General features: G+C 39.1%; 2 protein-coding genes across 7 annotated transcripts in view; one reads left to right on the top strand and one right to left on the bottom strand.

Moving 5' to 3' along the window:
- Positions 1 to 1,966, bottom strand: part of LOC140135973 (E3 ubiquitin-protein ligase TRAF7-like) — a 28,208-nt gene extending 26,242 nt beyond the window's left edge. For all 5 annotated transcript variants that reach the window (XR_011856593.1, XM_072157673.1, XM_072157672.1 and 2 more), the window contains exon 1: positions 1,671 to 1,966. Coding sequence is in view for 4 of the 5 variants with exons in the window: in XM_072157673.1 (XP_072013774.1) it covers positions 1,671 to 1,885 (215 nt within the window). In the remaining variant the exon portion in view is untranslated. The remainder of the gene's footprint in view (positions 1 to 1,670) is intronic.
- A 100-nt stretch (positions 1,967 to 2,066) lies between these two features.
- LOC140135972 (uncharacterized aarF domain-containing protein kinase 5-like) lies at positions 2,067 to 20,800 on the top strand. Of its 2 annotated transcripts, none has more exons than XM_072157670.1 (14): positions 2,067 to 2,145; positions 4,717 to 5,075; positions 5,820 to 6,084; positions 8,675 to 8,815; positions 9,838 to 9,954; positions 10,657 to 10,788; positions 12,342 to 12,425; positions 13,086 to 13,167; positions 13,897 to 13,975; positions 14,567 to 14,658; positions 16,200 to 16,407; positions 16,841 to 16,915; positions 18,008 to 18,103; positions 20,149 to 20,800. In XM_072157670.1, exons 2-14 carry the CDS (start codon positions 4,762 to 4,764, stop codon positions 20,330 to 20,332), a joined length of 1,869 nt encoding a protein of 622 aa, XP_072013771.1. In that variant the 5' UTR covers positions 2,067 to 2,145; positions 4,717 to 4,761; the 3' UTR covers positions 20,333 to 20,800. The 2 variants fall into 2 exon arrangements, with proteins under 2 accessions (XP_072013771.1, XP_072013772.1); XM_072157671.1 differs by having other exon boundaries at positions 2,084 to 2,149.
- The last annotated feature ends 350 nt before the right edge of the window (positions 20,801 to 21,150 follow it).

The following is a 21,150-nucleotide window of genomic DNA, read 5'->3' as shown; positions in this document are numbered from 1 at the left end:
TTCACTTACACACAAATGCAAAAATTTTCAGTCACAACATGCGTTTTGGCTTTCAATTGTTGTATCTTGAGAATTATACACCCTAAGATAGGAAAATTATACATTTTTGGAAAGCTTTTTACCCCAGGAATCTAAATATGCAGTTAAAATAAATGTAGGATACACTCTAAAGAAAATATTTTCAAAAATGTAATCAACATTTTGTGCATGAAGTTATGTATATTTTACACCCTGTATCACCACTTTGGTCAGTCATAACATAGCAAAAGTATACATTTTATTAAAGCTCATAGTGTTGCCTGTCCCAAAATTAGATTTCATTTGAGGTATTCCATATCAGTAGCAAATGCAGTAAATAATCAATTTACTAGTAAAATTTAATTTTTCATGATATCACCCTATATATTTTCTTACACACCCTGTAAACCAACTTCAAATTTGCATAGTTGGATTCCTTGGAACATAAGCTTTCCAAAAATGTATAGTTTTGCTGGTGTGAGATGTTTAGTTTTAGTCATGTATCAATTTTAGTGAAAAGGAAGACACATGATCAAAATCAGTGCTTGTAACGCAAATGTGCCCCACCATAAGACACACGACCTCTAGTTCCTCGAGGCTGAGGGCATGAGGGGGTGGGTGCAAAGCGTGCATGGCGGCAAAGCAACAAGGCGCACAGAGCCATGGATTTTATAATGTCAGAGAGGGCCTGTCATGGATGGTCCCCTGACCCCTGTGTGCCACTGAACAAGTGCTAACTCAGTCGTGTCACTGACACTGTCAGTACCGGTACCGTACTATAGCCAAAATATTAAATTCTCGATCATGAGAGCCAACTTGAGTACGCAGTTATTTGCGTCAAGCGCACTACGCAAAGACAGGCGCTTACGGCGCAAACACAGCTTTTGCGAATTGACGAATCACACAGTCACAGTCGTTGCTAGGGCGCAAGCTCAAGGTTCGGTCATGCAGGTCGCGCGAACGGCACGATCGTATTATTCTATGAAAAGTACGCTGACGCAGAAGGTACATCCTCTCATGATCGAGAAATTGTTATTTTGGCTACTATACTAGTACTCCAATTTTCAGAGAATAAAATATTCTGTCGGTCGGACATCCGGGCTATCTCTAGTCTCGGGCCCAAACTACATGTGGCTCACGGTTTGTTGTGAACAACAGAAACCGACTGTGAAGGAGGCTACATAGCGATGTTGCTGGAGTGACATTCAATTTCGGAAAAAACGACACTCGACCATGGAATTTAATTTTAAGGTTGTCAGTATATAAACGGTAAATCAAGTAAGTTTCTTCCACTCTGAAGACTAAGAAACGGTTGTTTGATTCCATTGACTATTTGCGATCGAAATTTACATAACACCAATGACAGAAATCATCAACAAAAATCGAATCAGGGACTTGTTTTCACTCGAACATCATCAACCGGAAGTGACGTGACACGGACCGACAGAATATTTAAAAAAGAATAAAATAAACATATTTTTTATTTTGTTTTCAGTACAAATTTACATATTGTAGGGACTTATATTGACATCCCCGGGTTGACATCGTGCGCATACATGCTGATTGCTGACTGATATCCGGGTTGTTTTCCCAGAACCCCTGCTTGGTGAAGTCATCGGGCCAGGGTGTTTTCCCCAGGAAATCAAGCTCACCTGTTTGGCACAACTTCCGTGTCGTTTAGACCCTTGTTATCGACCGGACAGTGAAGCAAAACAACTTTCCCATGGCCATCTGTAAGGCAACATTTGCAGAATGTATGTCCACAGGTCACGCTTATAACTGGATCATCCAAAAGGTTTTTGCAACAAGGACAAAATAAGTGAGAAGAAGGCTCTTCGACAAACAGTGCCTTCAAGGAAGTGGCCATCTTCGCAAGTTTTGACTTAGCCTTTCTCGGAGATCGCACTTTACGTGATGATTTTTTCCGTTAGAGATACAGACTGGAAAGAGTCTAGTTAATTGAAATAAAAATGAGGGCGCTGTGAAATTGATAAAAATTGATTTTTTTCTTTCCAGACGGGGTCAGGCGTAATTTACGGGCTCCGTTTAACTAAAATGAAATTTTGACACAGGCTTTATTTAGCCACTAATGAAGTGAATGATGTAACATGTGAATGTCACAGTTGTGTAAGTAAGACAAGTAAGTTCATTCTAAATTTACGATTATTAGAACAATATGTTTGACACATTTTATACCTGTTCATGATGTTAATGTTATGCGTCCACTATGAGTATGATGTTTGTTCAATGATGTATCATGTACATTTAAGTGTAATTCTGAACGTAAGCTTACTTTCAATGAATTACATGTTGTAAAATGTAACTAACTTGAACTTGGTAACTTGTATAACAAGTAAGCTTACTCTTCCTCATGATGAACAAGCTGAACTGGGGAGAACATGTTACAAACACAAAGCAAACCGGACTCTGGGTTTCCTGAGGAGAAACTTGTGGTTTTGTCCAGGGGAAGTGAAGTCTACTGCATATCTAACGTTAGTGCGTCCAGTCCTAGAGTATGCTGCATGTGCATGGGACCCATACAGGGCAGGACTCATAAAGAAGATTGAAAGTGTGCAGAGAAAAGCTGCAAGATTTTGCACAGGGGATTACCAAAGAGAAAGTAGTGTCACTCAAATGCTGGAAGATCTCGGATGGGACACTCTAGCTGTCAGAAGCTTAAGGTACATGGATCGAATCCATGGGTTCCTACAGTCACTTGAGGGCCGATGACTGGGCTGATGACACACATTCGATGGGTGTAGTCAGAAGGGAGAGAAATCGTTTAGCTATGTTTTACAAAATCCAAAATGAGTTGGTAGGAATCAACAAAGAAGCCTATATTCAAACTTCTTCTGCTGCGGGTTTGAGAAGAAACCACCACCTACATGTTGAAATTCCATTCATCAAGAAGGAAAACTCATTTTTCCCAAGAACTGGAAGGGCATGGAATTCCATCACTCAAACCACTATATCAGCCCCATCTTTAGATATCTTCAAGAAAAACCTCTAGCTTGCCGGTCACCAAATAGTTAGCGATTTGCGTTTTTCGCCCTGCTGACTACAACTTTGCAAGGTTCAGATGTACAAGTTACATCATCTAATCATAATGTATGTATCTGCATTGTCTGTATGTACATGTCGTTGTCATAACACTGTAAGCCTTTTACTTTGAGCTTGGTTGTGACTTGCTCTGCATTGCAGGACACAACTTCGAGCATGGGCGGGGAGCGTGGCAATCAACTTCAGGTTTATTCATCGACTACTACATGATTACTGGAGTTACTCAAGAACTCTAGCTTCAAGGCTAGAGTCCATTGCAATAGTTGGGAGATGAGGGTTGACATTTTATGCAACATTCGCTTGTTAAATATTCTGTTGATTGATGGTTACACTACAAGTACAGTTGGCATGTTTAGACTTTAGTTAAATTTAAATTACAGTTATTTTGCAGAGTCAATGTTTTAGCTTTTTAGAGCAAATGTTGTCTAAATGTTTTGTCTAAAAGTGAGTTAGTGTGCAATTTTAACAACATTATTGATGAGATCTCTTATTGTGATACTGATAGGCTGATACGTCATAACTTCTATTGCTTTCTGTACGCAGTGTCATGTTTCATCAATTTCTTCTAGCCTTGAATGTGAAGCTAAATTGGTGTGCAAATTGAAGCTAGACTTCTTGAGTAATATACTGGACAGGACCAGATAGTATTCAGACTTCCGGTTCCGGTTACAAACAAACAAAATTTTACTTAAAATGTTGTCATTCTTTGCAAAATTAAAAGTAACAACAAAAGGAGGTGGTCTGATAGTTTTAAGCCAAAATAATGAAGTAAAATGGGTTGAAAACCACTTAACTGTGGAGCTATGGTGGAATTATAGCGAATAAAACTGGAGATCCTTAAATTTGACTGTAATTAAAGCACTTCAAGCTATTGCTATTGTCTTTAGTTTTAAGTATACGATTGGGTATTACGATGTTTGTTTATGATGACCCTGTTTATAATTCTGGGTCATCATGCAGTAGTTTAGCACTTTTAGTTAGTTGCGAAGGGGCTGTGCAATAATTATGAGTCCTCCCCCCCTGGGTAAAATGGTGTGCCAAAAATTGCTTGCTCCCCACCCTTTTGGCCTGCCAAAAATTGCTTCCCCCACTCGGCTTGTCAAAAAATCTTTGCTCCTCCCCTTTTACACATATGCCAAATTTTTGGGATCCCAATTTGCAAACCTGTTTTCCTTTTAAGAGTGTTTAATTAAAAAGGTGCCCCATGAATGTGTGCCAAAAATTGTTCCCCCCCCCTTGGCTTTCCAAAACTTGCTCCCCCCCTTTTGGCTTGCCACACATTTCTTGCCACCTCCCCTCAATTGTACCCTCCCACCAGGGCTCATAATTATTGCACAGCACCTAAAGCTAGTTGCCATGGTTTCTTCCTCTTCTTTGTATATTCGGCTCAACTTCCCTTGATGAGATAACAGAAGCAGGGTAATTTTTTTTTAGATAATGTTTCGATTTGCATAATGCATATGTTACCGGTGAGTGTTGATGTAAATTTACATGAGCATACGGTATTATGATGTGTATGCATCTTGTGCACATGACATTTTTTCCGAACATTTCCTATGTTGATTTAAAAAGATCTATGGAATGATGATATGGTAGTAATGTAGATCTATCTGTGTACACTGATTTTATATCTTTTAGATTTAATTCAGGCATTCATTTTGCCTGCATCAAACCACCGACACTATGAACAGAGCCTTCAAAACAAAGATGCTATCTCACTGCATCAGGAGAACTCTCCAAACATCTGTAACATCACCACTCAAAGGAGCCGCTGAAGCCAACAAATCAAAATTCCTCCACACAAGTAGTCTTCTAAGAACTAAGCATGCCGTGGAATCAATTCCTAGAGTTAAAAAGAAGCGAAGGGTATTCAGGAAAGCTTTCTTGGGTCTAGTTGGTGCCACTGGTGTTGTTGGGATTGGCACATATGTCGTGCTTGATGATGTCAATAAAAGGAAGGTATACGTCACAGCTCAGGGATTCGTCAGATTCTTTAGGTGAGTTGTACTGACTCTATTTGACAAGAGATTCAGTTGGTTGAGTGAAGTAATCGGAACTTTGTCTAAAGATTTACAGTAAATTCACATTTGCTTCAGGAAAAAGTTATGGCGAACACTGTAATTGTTGTGACTTGTGTAAAATTGATGTTCAATTATGTTTCTTTAAAGGGATCAAATCAAAACTCGACCACTGATTGCCCGCTGGTTCTGGGCAGTTTCGTCCGGTTGTCAGAGGTCATTGCTTTATGAATATTCATGAATGCACAAGTATCATGAGAAGAACTCCAACGAAGAAAAATCAATTCTTCCTTTTGTACTAAATTTGTATAAAAAACACTTGAAATTTGTATTATTTGCGTGGACGACTGGATGATATCAACCAGCCATGGGAATCAGGGTGTGACCAGGGACTGACCTCATTACTGTGTAGGCTTTTAGAACCGGACAGAACCGCCTGGAACCACCGGTTGAGTTTTGATTTGATCCCTAATCACTAAAAAAAAATATTAGTAAACAGTTATTAGTATGCAGAGGGCGGGAGGTTTTTAAAATATTTTAGGAAGTATTTGTTGACCATATATGTAAATTGTGAGGACTTGATTGAGGTTACAGAATTACTGAAAATATGTAGCACTAGCACATAAGCAGCACAATCCTCTGAAGGAAGTCTTTGACAGGCCTACTTTATGCTTAACTTTACTAACATGAAATATTCCCTCAATTTTTCTGCTTCATTATCAGGACATTTTATGTAGTAAGCAGAATATCAATGGACTATAAGTGGAATTTATGGGGTCTAGAAAATGGCACTGAAGAGTACCATTCAGCCTTGCAAGACTGCCATGAGAGGACAGGGGTTCGAATCCTAGAAGGATGCCTCAAGAACGGCGGTCTGTATATCAAGCTTGGTCAGGTGCTATTGACAGCTAACTATATTCTACCAAAACCAATTCTCCAAAGACTGACAGTGTTGCATGATAGGGCACTAGCAAGGCAGTATGAAGAGGTAAGGGGATGCCATTTTCTTCGGAAGGGGGGTGGGTCATGAATATACTGGGGGGTCATAGATTTTAAGACCAAAAATAGGGGCAAGGGGGTTATAATTTTTTCCACCAAAAATGGGGGGTTATAGAATTTATTAAAGGCTGGTGACTCAAATTTTCATGCGTGTAACTTACAATCAAAATGTGCGCACAATCTGTAGATATATATATTGCAAAAATATTGCGCGCTCTGTGCGCCTTCTTACTTACAATCAAATTTGAACGCGCTCCATACACTTTGTTTGCACTAAAGTTTTGGAGCACTCTGCGCCTTAGTTCTGGCAATGAAAAAATTGTCTTGAGTCTGTGTAGGCGGAAAGGGGGGGGGGGGTCATAAAAAATTTCAACCTGAGATAAGGGGTTGTAAAATAATAAGCCCACAATAGGGGGTCATAAAAAAGTGACTCCGGTCAGCGACATATTCATGACCCACCCTCTTCCGAAGAAAAAGACATACCTCTCTAGGAGTGGTGTTATTGCTGCTGGAGGATTGAGTTAAATGTTTGAGGATTGAGTTGAATGTTTGAGTTGCTCCAAAGACTGACAGTGCTGCATGATGGGGCAGTAGCCAGGGAGTATGAAGTACAATATAAGGAGTGGTGTTACTGCTGCTAGAGGATTGAGTTGCTCCATTTGAGTTGCTCCAAAGACTGACAGTGTTGCATGATAGGGCATTAGCCAGGCAGTATGAAGAAGTAAGGAGTGGTGTTACTGCTGCTAGATAGAGGATTGAGTTGAATGTTTGAGTTGCCCATCTTTCTGAGAATATCATCAATCCAAAATTGAAAGCGTTATGATGATGGGGTTCTATATTTCTAATTGGGAATTAAAATGATTTTTCTTGAGATTTGTGTTATTTTCCCCATTGATAGTTTTTGGTGGCCTGAATCTTAATCAAAGGCGAAAACCCAAAAAAGTTCTGCTAGGATCGAGAGCTCAGGCTACTTAAAACTTTGAATTTTACTACACAGCAGTGTTCGATTTACCGCCTGCATACCTGCACCAGTGCATGTAACATTCCCTTTGTGCATGCAGCTTTTCACTACCTGCCTGCACGTGTGCATGTACGATTTAGCGCTAGCGATATGACAAAACCAATATACAAAAGTAAACAAGCAGTCAGTCCGATTTGGACAAACCCAATCTATTTTTAGCGCAACATCCTGACTTCAGGGCTGACCACTGATCTCTAGGGGCTGACGCAATTGACAATTCCCGATACCCCTATCACGTGAGAACTGTCACTTTTTTCATTTTTTTTCATTGACTTCCCTAGTCTTCAACACAGCCAGTTTGCGTCGGTCTGATACTCGTCGATCCTAACGAACATTTGCGATAGCCACATACAGTCTGGTCCGAGACTATGACTTCCCTTAGAGGGGCTAGCGTAATGTGACGTCATCCACCAATTCCCGATACCCTCGCACATGTCGAAGCTGGCATTTTCATTTAATTGAAAAAAAAAGAACCGAATTTAAACTGTGGGAAATATTTGTTTACGTCACGGAAATAATCATAATAATGTCCAGCAAAAAAGGAAATAGCTCAAAAACACTTGCATCATTCTGGAAATTGTGCACCTCGTTGGCGACTAGTTCTAGAACAGATGAAGCCACAGTATGCAGTGTTTTGGCTAAGAAATCGGCGAGTGATCGGCATAAAAATGACACTGACAGCCGGGAATATTATTACAAGCTTAACTGACAATGATCGTGATTCAATGTGATTTTATGTTTGCTTTAATTTTGGTGCATGCACACTTTTTGCTGTGCATGTAGAAATTTTGGGCTACATGCACCAGTGCAGGACTGCAGGTAGGAAAAAATTTGTAAATCGGACACTGCTACACAGGCTTTTGTTGTGGATAAGCAATTTACAACAGCTTGGTTTTTATTACTTTCCACACATGAGACTCCAGATCTCTCTGTATAGTTTGATTTGATAATTGATTTGATCAGTTGAATACCAACATTCATAATAAAAAACCTCAAATATATGATATTCAAGTGATCATATCAATAAAGGTACAAATTGAAACATGCAGCAACTTCCAAGTTTACCTTGACTTCCTACTAAATATAGGGTGATTAGAAAATAAAGCCTCTGAAAAAAGCTTGTAACATGTTGACCTTCTGTTAGGAATCAGATTGTTCACCTAGCCATTGTATTTAGGCTATTCCAGTTGAAATCCACACTACCCGTGGAAATATGTTCCACTGGGGGAGTATGTTTTTCAAATGTAATTCATCAGGGTTAATCATTTTGAAATTCATTCTCCTCCTGTATTATGGCTTTACCTTTGTCTTTCACAATTGAAATAATTATTTCATATGGAACCTACCCAATTGTGTATTCTATTTGAAACTCTTACTCCCTCTGTGGAAGACTTAAGTGAATCTTCCACAGGTGCAGTATGAGTTTTAAATGGAGCAGCCCATTGGTTATGTGTTGCTACATGTACTTGCTGAATACCACAGTCATGTAATTATTGTATTTGAATTATATAGCCTACAGACTTTAAAAACCAAACATCTTTCATCATTTTTATTATAGATGGACAAACTCTTCATAGAAGACTTTGGTTCGACTCCCAATAAACTGTTTGCAGAGTTTGAACCTGAACCAATAGCAGCAGCAAGTTTAGCCCAGGTACATAGGGCTGTAACACATGATGGTGAAGAGGTTGCAGTAAAGGTATGGATGCCCACCAAACTGACCCAAAGAGTACTGACTCCACCATTTTGTGTGTCGCTCATGGAGGGCAAAATAATGTATCTAGGATTATTTAGCCATGTGCCTGGTTAAATGTGTTTTGAAGTGTGTGCATGTTTGCGTTAAAAGTTTTGTGCAGACAATGTGGTAAACACTACCTGCTCAACCCTTTGTAACATTCAAGCGCAAACATGCAAACTGTAGTTTAATTTTGTGCTATTGCTGATAAATGACATAGGTGCACTATTTTGGTCTCCTAGTGTGACAAAACATGATGGTGGATTTACTATAGCATTGCACACAGGGCAGTTGTGAGTCGGTTCTCATTGGTGCAGGAAGAAATTTTCAATCGGTAAAACTATGTATTGGTGTGTGCACATGTATGTTCCTAAATGAAATTAAGTTGTGAGAATTATGTCTGATATTATCAGCCTTGCCAAGCTAGAGACCACATAAAACATGTTTTTAAGAGAGAATGCAAAAAAAGTATCCTACTTGAGTACTCATCTGCTCTAATTTTGAAAATGAGAAAGTAGCCATTTTTTCTTCACTTCATTAATATATTATTAATTCATAGTTCATAGTGACTGTTATTTACCAAAATATATCAAAAATACTATCATACATATGTAGGGGGCATGGTGGCACAGCGGTCTAAGACTTTGACTCATATTCATGAGGTAGCTTGAGGTCATGGGTTCCAATCCTGCGCCATCAAGTTGTTGTGCACTTAGGCACGGCTCCTCTTCACTCTATTACCTCTCCCCACCCTGGTGGACAAATGGCTACCAGCTTTATTCATGCCAGGAAGGTAACAGATTGACTCGCTGTGGACGAGTTGTAGTGATCCCCACAGCATCATTGTATAAAGGAGTCTTTCACAATCACCTTGAAAGAGAGACAGGCACCCCAGCCTGTGAACATTGATTCATCTAATCTGCTCTTTTTATGGGGTTATGCTATGTTAAAACTTTGATTTTGTGATCTTCTTTCCCCTATTTTAGATTCAATACATCAACTTGCGAGATCAATACAGTGGTGACATCAGAACACTAGAGATTATGCTGGAGTTGGTTCATTGGATGTATCCAAAGCAGTTTAACTACAATGAAATACTACAGGTAAGAAATATGGCCTTATTAGGCACAAACAAGTTGTTTGCTTGCCCTCCAGTGGAAATTTTGGGGTGGGTCTGGAAAGATATGTGAAAGAATTCATACTCAAACTCATGATTAATCTGTAGCTCTAGGAATGGCCAGTTTGATGAGTTTACAGTGATTATTTTTGTTTTCCCAACAAATGCCATTTGCCAGATTTAGCTTTTTAAGGTTGGTCTTAAAACTGGAATTATGGAAACTTTCGGGCCTCATAACCCATAAATTTGGCCCAAGAATTTTTTTGTTACGTTTTTAAACAAAAAAGATGTGGGCCAAAATACCATTTTGGGGGATTTGGGGCCAAAAATGAGCATTTTGGCCTAAATTTGACCTCACAGATGAATAATCAAATATGTATACTTTTATATACTTTAGACCAACAATTTAGCAGTTATGAGGCCTGAATGTTTCTATAATTCCAGGGTTAAGACCAACCTTAATGAAATTCATGAAAAAGTACTAAAAAGGCATGCAAATCATAAAATGGTGATTTTGGCTAGAACCAGATGAAAGGATTGGGTTAAAGAAGCTTACATCTTGAAGTTCAAGTTCAGGCATGAGTATTTTTGCCACATTTTATGTGCTTTTTCAGAATTGTATTCAAGTTATCACATATTTATGTTCTTTCCGTGCTCATGCTATTATATATGAATTGTTGTGTTTCAGGAAATGAAGGGTCCGTTGGCAAGAGAGCTTGATTTTGAAAATGAAGGAAAGAATGCAGAGAGATGTGCCAAAGATTTGTCTTATTTGAAATACATCTATGTACCAAAGGTGCTATGGAAATATACCACCAAGGTAAGCTTTGGAGTTCAAAGATGTATGTTTCATAACCTTTACCGAACCAGATCTCACTAAATCTCACTATTAAAACCACTGCTCGTGCACGCATTGCACATGACTTGATGACACAATCAGCCTAAGTCATACATACCCAGGGAATCGTTGGCCGGGCCAACGTCACCTGTGTGGCTACATGCTGGGGATCTTCTGCGTGGCATGCGAGGGGTCCGAGGTTCAATCCCGGGGTGCCAAGTGACTTCTTTCTTCATCTTCTCTCCTTTTTCGTTTCTTCTTTCCCTTCTGATAGCAAAAAAAACCTTGTGTTCAGTTAGGGTTAAACATTTGTAAGCACATTACTTTTGTGCCAAAGATCACCTTGAATGTGACAAATTGAGGGGTTTTCTATTAATGACATCATGTGTTTAGGCCTAAAAAAAGAAAATGTATTGCCCTTAAAGCTTATGTCAGGGTCAGTCAGATAGGGCAATACAATTTTTTTAATTTTTTTAGGCCTTTAATATTTCTTATCTTTGTCCATATTCCAGAATAGCTTGCCTGGCTGCCGGGGAAAAACCAACAATTGACATTCTACCCCCACGACCCATTATTCAAAATAGCGCACTGTGATTTGTTGAAACGCGTCACGTGAGAGCCCATTATTCTGCAATAATGGGTCAAGCGCCGTAACACATTCTAAACACATCATTACGCTTGGTTATGCGTGCAATATTTCCGCGATACGCGCTGTCACTTAAGCGTACGCGCTCCACCTTGAAGTAAACAACTTAAAATATTTGTGCCAAATCATGATATTTTCTCCTTAAATTCTCTTTAAATCGCACTATTTTCTGGTAATAGAATAGAAATAAAGGGTGCGCATTATCCTTTACATCGCAAATAATGTGTCCTCGGCAGTAAAAGCGTTTAAATAATGGGTTCGGCTGCGCCTCACCCATTATTTACGTTTTACTGCCTCGACATTATTATTTTCATGTAAAGGATAATGCATTACCCTTTATTTCTTAATTATAAGGCAACCAAAAACACAGACTGATAAACCCAAAGGCCAATTAAATTTAAAATGATAGTAAATGATTAAAATTATGCACTTTCACGATTTTCAATTCAAAAACAAATATGCGAATCAAGAAAAAAACAAATTTCCACATTTTGTCATTGCAGAATTTCCTTTTAACAAAGCATGCATGCCAAAATACTATTGTACTGGCAGTATAACACATACATGTATGGTGCCCTTCAAAAAGAATATCTTGCATAGTCTGCATGCTATGCCTTGTCTATCAACTAATGTAAATCTGTCATGTATATGTGCACAAACTTGGAAAACGAGGAGGGCAAGTAAAATTTTAAGTTGGGCAACTGAATTTCTATGTGGATATCCCTGGCAGGCAAGTGGACATTAATTTTAAAGTTCTGTGAGGCCTGTTTAAAAACAATTTTAATGTTGTTTGTGTATTTTTTGCTTGTTTGTTGTTATTGTTGTGAGGTTTTGTTGTTGTTGTAGCTTAATAGTCTGTTAATAACCCCTTTTCATTTTGAATTAACAGAGAGTGTTAACGATGGAATACATCCATGGTTGTAAGGTGGACAATGTAGATGGACTCAAGGCATTGGGAGTCAAATTCTCTGATGTGAGTAGAACTAATAGAAATAAACCAGTGTTCATAGTTGGTAGTCAGTGGCATGTGCAAAGTGGATCATCAAACTTAACCTGTGTCTGTGCCTACATATGTTGTTTTTTATAATTCAGGGTTATCAAGTGAAGGGAATTCATAAACAGTATTAATATTCACGAGGGAATGAACCATAATGGGCTATAATTGAGTGGACTAAAGCTTTGGCAGCACTGGTGGCAGAACCAGGGGGGGAAGATATAAAGGGGAGCCATTGGCACCCACTGGGTGGTTGGGGTGGCCTCAAACTTGGCTCTTGGCAGGTCCCAAAAAAGTTTGCTCTACTAAAAAAGGCCCTATATTTGGCCCCATGATAATAAAAAGATTTCTAGATTTACTGCATCTGGAAACAGGATCAAGTGATCCATTGCATCAGGTACATGCCAAAACAATGCCCACAACTGTCTGCAACCACAAAAACAATACAGTAAACATTGTGCACCAAATGACGTCAATAAATTGGGGTTTCTTTTTAAACTTCTCATGGGGGCACACCCCCACAGAAACACAATGCTTAACTTGAATGGTCTTAAAAGTGGCCCCTCCCACTTTCACCATGTTTCAAACTGTAAGCCAAACCTTATTACAAAAATATAGTGTTATTTTTGGACCACACAGGTTGATGAGAAGATGATCAATACCTTTGGGGAGCAGATATTCCATACTGGCTTTGTACATGGGGATCCCCATCCAGGAAATGGTAGGTTTAATCCAGAATGCTGCCCTCATTCGTCAACTTTCTGGGTTGATGACTGAGAAACTTATGTGTTAAAAAAGTGTCGGATTTTGCAACCTGATTTTGGTTGCATTGAGACTGCTAATTTGTGTCCTAAGTGACCTTTTGAACATGTTTGTTATTGAACACATGTTTTTAGAACTTCAGATTGTGATTTTTTAAGGCGGTACATGCGCACCGCTAGTCAGCACTATGGCGCACAACCAAAGTTGCATGAAAAAACCTCATGGCGCACAACCAAAGTTGCATGAAAAATTTTTATGTGTCTGACACAATACAAGCTGTTTTTCAGTCATTTTTCAGTCATTACAACAAGGATTTACATGCTCATGATTTAAATCCTCAAATTTGCAGAATATCTTGATTAAAGCTTTGTGTGAGGAAAAAGGCCACAGATTTTTTATAGGCCAATTACATCAGGTCATTGCGCTTTTACAGAGAGTCCCTAACCTCTGTGGCATAAGACTCACCTGATAGCATCATTCAAGGATGCAGCTGTAAATAAACAGGTGCAGAACCCTTGTCAGCCTACATATATGATAACCATTACAGCCAGCTCCTTCAGTTTTGTATAGGTAGAATATGGAAGACATGCCAAATTTCTGTATCAAACTTATCAAGGTCTGTTTTACTTTAATGGTCATGGATTAAACTTCAATTCAGTAATCAAAATTGTTTTGTTGTGTTTTAAAGTTTTTGTGAGGAAAGGACAAGATGGTAAAGCTGAACTGGTGCTACTAGACCATGGACTGTATGAAGAAATGCCATCACAGTAAGTATTGATGTGAAACATAATGATGGAAATCATCAATTTCCTTAAAAAAAAGTCCTATTTTCTGGATTAAATGTCATGGATACTATCATAATATCCTCCAAAAGAAAGTAGGGATTACATGATAATGTAATGGGGGAGATAAGCTTCTGACCCCATGAAGCCACATCCACAGCCCCAAATTTACCATTGTTTTAATTTGTTTTCAAACCTTTAACCCTTTAATACTTTACAACCTCAACCCCCTAATGAAATTCACCAGTTCAAATTCCAAGATCTAACCTGGTTAGTCAATAACGGTCCTTCATTCCATCTACAGCCCACACATGGAATGCACTCCCGCCTCACATTCCAGGAATTTTGAAATGGGCCAGCTTCAAAAAGGAGGTTAACAGCGATCTAGCCACCAACCCATCAGCTTTACCATAATAATAACAGCTTTTAATGCCTTGATATGTCTTGACACCAAAAACAAACAAAACAAAAAACAACCCCACTTCATGTTTAACAGTTGAATAGAAGATTGCCTACCAGAGTTTGGTGAAATTGAATGTGAAAATAAATAACATAATGTATGTTTTGATCCAACAGTATACGTGTGGCATTAAGTAACTATTTCAAGGCAATCATTCTGAAAGATGAGTCTGGGATGAGGGATCATGCATTGAAGATGGGGGTGACTGGTAAGTGGTTTTCATCTTCAAGTACCCAATATTTAAATCTGCTATGTTATATGTTATCAATTCTGAAAAGCATACTGCTGCCTTCCTCTTGTATTGGCTCGTCAATAATCAAGATGTCCGAATTCAGAGAATAATTGTGTTTCACCTCCAGTTAAGCAGTGTTGTAGGTGCGTATTTCGCTGGTCGCAGTGTGCTTACTTAATCTGCAGGGTATATACACATGTGTATAAGGGCGGTTTATCTGCACACTTGCAGTGCAAACACGTAAAACCTCTGACGTCACTTCCAAACTTGAGGTCAAATGAAGTGTAGATGAGATGACATATGACATCAAACTGCCAACTTTTTAAAGACCCAGATCATTAGTAGTCATTTGCTGTTCCCTCATGCATGTCAATAGACCAGTACCTAACCTGTGTTTATTAACACTGTGATCACCTTATATCTGTAACTCATTGTACTCTCATTAGCCAGCAAGGTAATAAAATGAATATTAAATCTGTTCATTTGGACTTACTATTTTTGATAGCGACAGTATCGCGTCTCATCCAAGACGCATCATCAGACTGACTGACCAGGTTGTTGACTATTGACCTGTGACGTACTTGATGGTATGACGTCACAGGGGAGTCGCCGGGGTAGTTTCCGGATTGCTGCGTCGTAGGTCCTTGACAGGTTGTGGCGAAGTCCCCCTCCTCTGTTGAGCGAAGGTTCCTCCCGCCGGACATATACATTGTATTGCCTCCTTAACTCCTCTTTCAAACCACTTATGTTCTCTGTCGAGCACTAGCACATCCTTGTCCTCAAAAGAATAGCCAGCAAGGTGTTCACCAAAATGCCACATGGAAGCCCGGTACTTCCATCTTCAACTGAGGCTTGCGATCTGTAATCCAGATAAATAATAATCTGTTATTACTACATGTTAGGAATTTCATCCTGTGTATAATTTGTAATTGTTTGAAGTGGTAGACCTGATCTGTTGTGACCAGCCCTAGAATTAAGGATCTGAAGGGGCAAGGCAACTTTTTTAGGGCAAGTTGATAATTGCCTTGGGTTTTCACTGAAAAGGCAAGGCAGCACGGCAGTTTGTAATATTTCAAGAGGGCATCATGGCAACTGTTGAAAATTTGAGAAGGGCACTAAGGCAATTTCTCAAAAGCAAAGAAAACACACACAAGGAGTCTGATAGTGAAGGGGCAGGGCTGGGGCACCGATGGCAACTTCATTAGAGGGCACGGCAAGTGACTGCCGTCGGTAAAGGACATATTTTGAGGGCATTACGGCAATGGGGATGGGCACCCACTGTATTATGCCATGGGTGCCTTGGGTTAATTTGAGGGCTGGTTGTGACCTTTGCCTTTCAGTAGGGTGTTTTTAAAACCTTGGCGTAAATATCTGTTTATTTGAATAGAAAACTACTGTTATGAAGAACTGCCTTGAAATGAATACATGACATTATTGTAACAAATATCAAAAAGCTTAAAAAATATCATACAAATGTTAATTGCATTGATTTACATTACACCACTTTTTTACAACAGAATATCTAATGTTTGCCATGATGATTACCCAACGACCACTCAACATGAAGGCCCGTCGTGGGTTACACATGACCTTTGTCATGACCCCTGAGGAACTCAAGAGCTTATCAAGAGAGATGCATAAGTTACAGACTAGGTCTGAAGAATTCCAAGAACGAGCTGATGAACTCTTACATAGTCTTCCAAAAAATTTGTATTTGATATTCAGGTAGGTTCTTTTTGAAGTCAGGAAAGAGCTGATGAACTTTTACACCGTCTTTCAATAAAATTGTATTTGATATGCAGACCTGTATGTTCTTCTTGATGCTACAAGTGAACTCTTAACAAGTCTGCTAGACATAAAGCTTTGTAATTTACATTGAGCGCAAAAAATTTAATACTGGCATACATGTGACTACAAGAGGTCTATACTTCCAAAGCAAATGTGAGTGTTGGAAACTTTCTTTTAATAATTTAATTTAGTAAAAGGAAACGTGAGGCATAGGGTGTTTTGCAGTTTGGTTTGAATATCCAATTGGTTGAAAAATTACAAGTGTTGCAGCTTTACAGTGCTTGTAACATGCAGGGATTATGATATTGCAGCTAAAATAAATTTGTAACAACTTTTCATATTAACAAGTGATATTACCTTTTTCTTACAGAAATATGCAACATGTTCGTGCAATAAACAGAAGCCTAGGACAACAGATAGACTACCTCACAACCATGGGCAGATGGTAAGCAATCAGACTTTGTTTGATTTTCTAATTAAGAGAGATTTTGTACAGTGGGGCATGATTGGTCTGGGACAAGTCACCTAGTTAATAATCCTGGCTGCCAGTCCCAAAGTTGTAATGTAAGAAGTGAGACTGAAGTGTGGGTTAATCACTGTAATTTTTTGTGTAAATTCTAATCAAGGTATTAACAGCAGTTATCCATTACTAGCAGTGCTGACAGGTTGTCGCCAAGATAGCAGTGTACCTCCTGCATGCAGCTCTTTGTATCCTGGTTGGAAAAAACAAGTTCAGGAAGGGCATTCCATATGCCTGCAGAAAAGGGGAGAAATTATCTCGTCTGGTTGACCCAGTTAGAGAGTTGCAGAGAGCTAGATTATGTGATCTAACGGAATGCTGAAGGCATGCATTGACTGTATGAATCAGGCCGTTGCAACTCATATGCTAGCGCAATACAAAAAGGTGGCGACAGCGTCGGCTTTCCCTGTGTATTACCCTGCACTAACATGGCGTCCAATGGCGTCTCCCCGGCGGGGCCATTTTGGAAAAGTAAAGAAAAATGCTGCTGCCACCACGATAGTACTAAAAGCTACGTAAAAAAATATGCGTAGTGCTGTGGAGACTTACTTTAACATGACGTCACGAATATGCTAATTAAAGAAAAATGCTGCTGCCATCTACGTCCACATGTTGCAAGCGTGACGATCGCCTGGCCTCACGTCGACGAACGGAGTTTCAATTCCATCGCACTACGTGCTCTATATACTTATTCCATGGTATGAATGCTCTAGCTGGCATATAGATCCATTACTTTGTTGTAGGAGATCCTGGGTAGATGTTCCCTCTGTTCTGGGGTGGCCGAGTGCTTGAATGTGGTTTGAGCTGAGATCATCCTCAGGAATACCTTTGATACGAATGAAAATTATTGCAATTCATTGCATTGTATCTCATTGCGGGCAATGCATTGAGAGATTCATATAACAAGCACCACAATAGTTTCATTTCATGACATGCTCATGATGAGTTTATATATACTTCAAGCCAACAGTTCAAAATCATTTTATTTGATCTCTGTTGTTTCTTGTTTGTTTTCAGTGCTGCTGGAGGATCAGAGACCGACATTGCCAACAAGACACTGAGAGAAAATCTGACAGTATTATGGGATAGATTCCTATTTGATTTAACACTCATGTAAGTATGAAGATATCATCAATTCTTGAACTATAGGCACACAACAGATGTACCGTATTCATTCTAATAAGCGCACAGGGCACTTAACAAAGTCATTTTGGGTGGGCGCTTATTTTTTGCCTGCTTTACCTAATTTTTTTGCTAGGGGCGTTTATTAGAGACAAATTTATGTATGTTATAAATGGGTCCTGAGACGTTCTAGTAGCTTTTCTGATGTAAAAAATGTATTGGAAGTTTACACAGGACTTCTAGTCCTCCAGCTATTTCACTGTATCGATGTCTATCCGTCACTTCAACATTGATGGTACCCTTTAGCAAATTTAAAATACCCTGGGTGGGCGCTTATTGGGGCATGGGCGCTTACTGGAATGAATACGGTACTGTGTATGTGAAGCATATGTGACATGATCTGCTCCATGGGGGCCAAAGGTGGCATTTTTGAAAAATGAGTTACTATAATTACTCCCTTAAACAAACATTAGGCTTTCAAATACTAATAAACACACCACACCAAAGATCTAGCATACTTGGTTCTAAAATTATGAAGTTTTATGATGTCTTTTTTTACTCCATATTTTTGCCTCTATCGCAATTTCAAATTTGCCGCCTTTGGCCCCCATGGACCAGATCGTGTCACATATAATACTACCAAATACATATAGCAAATGAATGGACACAACAACGTGTGATTGTATTTCGAAGGACAAAATGTGAATGAATGGGTGAAAATGCTGATCAAACCAATCAAAAGACATTGGAAATGCCAACTAGTTAGGAGCGAGTTGGTTTAACTCTACCTCTGGCAGTGTTGAGAGCATTTGTCACACTGTGTTCGTTCATTTGCCATTCTGACTGTAGTTACTGATCACATACTTTTATACCATAATAGTTCCCACCAAATGAAGTTTGGAAAGGGGACTATATCATAAGATGTATGTGTTTGTGTCAAAGAAATGTCAACCCTTGGCTTCTTTTGTTGGTATCTCCCACATGCTTCACAGGATTTCAATGGGACTTGACCTCAATGACCCTTAGGTACACAGTCTCTCCCGGCACTCACAGCAGTGACACATGGATGTGTTACTAGTGCAAGTGACATGTTTAGATGATGTTACCTGCAGCAGTGACATCTGAACAGTCTCTGCAATTCACACCCATTGGAGCTAAATAACAATATGTATCATATCAGTAAGTGACTGTTGTGTGTCTGGATGAAGAGAATAGGTCTGAATAGGTATTTGCCCAAGTAAACATAGTACACTGACCAAGATCAGATGGACTTGTGGTTTGTAAAGTGTTGAAATCAGTCATAATTGGGTGTGATAATGCTCCTCTTTGGGGTCTATTACATCATTTAGAAATCAAATGATTGTAATTATATCTGGATAATCTGTTACCTTGATACTTAAAGATCATGTTTACATAGTTAATTTCTTTGCGACTCTCATTTCTGTTGGTGCGACGGTCAGTTGAAAAGAGGAAGTTATGGCCAATATTTTACAAGTGTTACTTGGTAGGGTAACACTCTTGGCAGCCATGTTTTTTAATGGTTTTAGATGTTACTGCATGCAGTAACATTGTAAAATTTGACCTCAAATTGACCTCATTGGAAGGGCGCCGCCAAGATATGGACTGCTGTGTGTTACTTGTAGCAGTAACAAAAGTGTGTCACTGCTGTAAGTGCCGGGAGAGACTGGTACATTCATATGTGTGATGTCAACAGGTATAAGGTCAGAGGTCACCTAGGGGTCAGTTGAGGTCATTTTGCAAATATGTTAATTTTTAATGAGGCTGATTCGGGGGTGAATGGGAAGATATTTGAATATGTGACAAATTTCATCCCATATATTTTGAGCAGATAACCTTGCAACTTGGCCCCTCCACCACCCATGATTGGTATACCAGTATGCCGTCCGGGAATGAACAAGTAATTCAAATACAACATTTAATTTCTATCTACAGCAATATTGAATACAATAGTAGTTTGATTACTCATATATGCCAACCTCTGCAACATGTTTATGATACATTTTCATCCTTTGCAGGTCAGACCGATGGTTCACCCGCCTTAGTAAACTGATGTTTGTTGTCATGCTAAAATTTGGATGGTTTAAGTGGAGTGACATTACAAAGCCTGCAGATACTACCAGCACAGAGTCAAACAAACCATCCAAACAAATCCAGCATTTACTGGAGAGCCTGGATAGGCCAACAGCTCAAGTACAGTGAAGTGATATTGCTCTAATAGGTGAGAAGTGACACTTGCCTTAAAATCGTGTTAAATCAGCGATGGAACCAGACTAGTATTCATTAAAAAGCAGCTTGTGTGGCCAACCACAGAAATGATCAAATTAGCGGACAGAGAGGCTGATTTTTGACTGGTTCTCTCCTCTGCCTCCCACCTGGACCTACTCCTGAATACACCAATTTTACAGCAACACAATCTATCTTGGAGCCATCATGGACACGTGTTTAAACTGCCAGCATATTTTGTGGGTATGTGAGGAAGGGTAGAGAGTCCATCTTGAGGCACAAGAGTTATTATTTGTTTTAATTCCAGTGACTCCTCATGCATATTGTCCGGAGTAGGATTAGGTCTATGTTCACTGGAAGGGCATGAAAACTAGCACCAGCCCTGTAATGTTGATTTTTTTTTTGGGGGGGGAGTAGAATGCTAATAAGTATTACAATACATCCAAAAATCCAGTGAAATTAATAAGTTGTCACTGGAGCTGCAATAAATAATTAAGTTTTGCTGCAGCCCGGGGTACTCAGTACAAATGACCATATGGGGACGTGCCGTAAACATGGGTAGCATTTTCAGCCTTCTGGTATATCAATGACCCTTTTTCAAAGCCTATTTTGGTATATGAATGGGTCCTTTTTTCAAAATTTTCTCAATTTTTTTGGAAAACAGCCCAATTTTTCCTTAATCTAGCCAAAATTTTCAAAATAAATAATTTTGGGTAAATTTGGCCGAAAATTTTGACTTTTGGTATATCAATGGGTCCAAATTTCTTGAAAAATTGGTATATTTATGGGTCTAC

Source organism: Amphiura filiformis, chromosome 16, assembly GCF_039555335.1.
Source record: "Amphiura filiformis chromosome 16, Afil_fr2py, whole genome shotgun sequence".
Taxonomy (NCBI): domain Eukaryota; kingdom Metazoa; phylum Echinodermata; class Ophiuroidea; order Amphilepidida; family Amphiuridae; genus Amphiura; species Amphiura filiformis.
The sequence above is the reverse complement of the archived record's forward strand: the minus strand, read 5'-3'. Positions and strand labels throughout refer to the sequence as shown.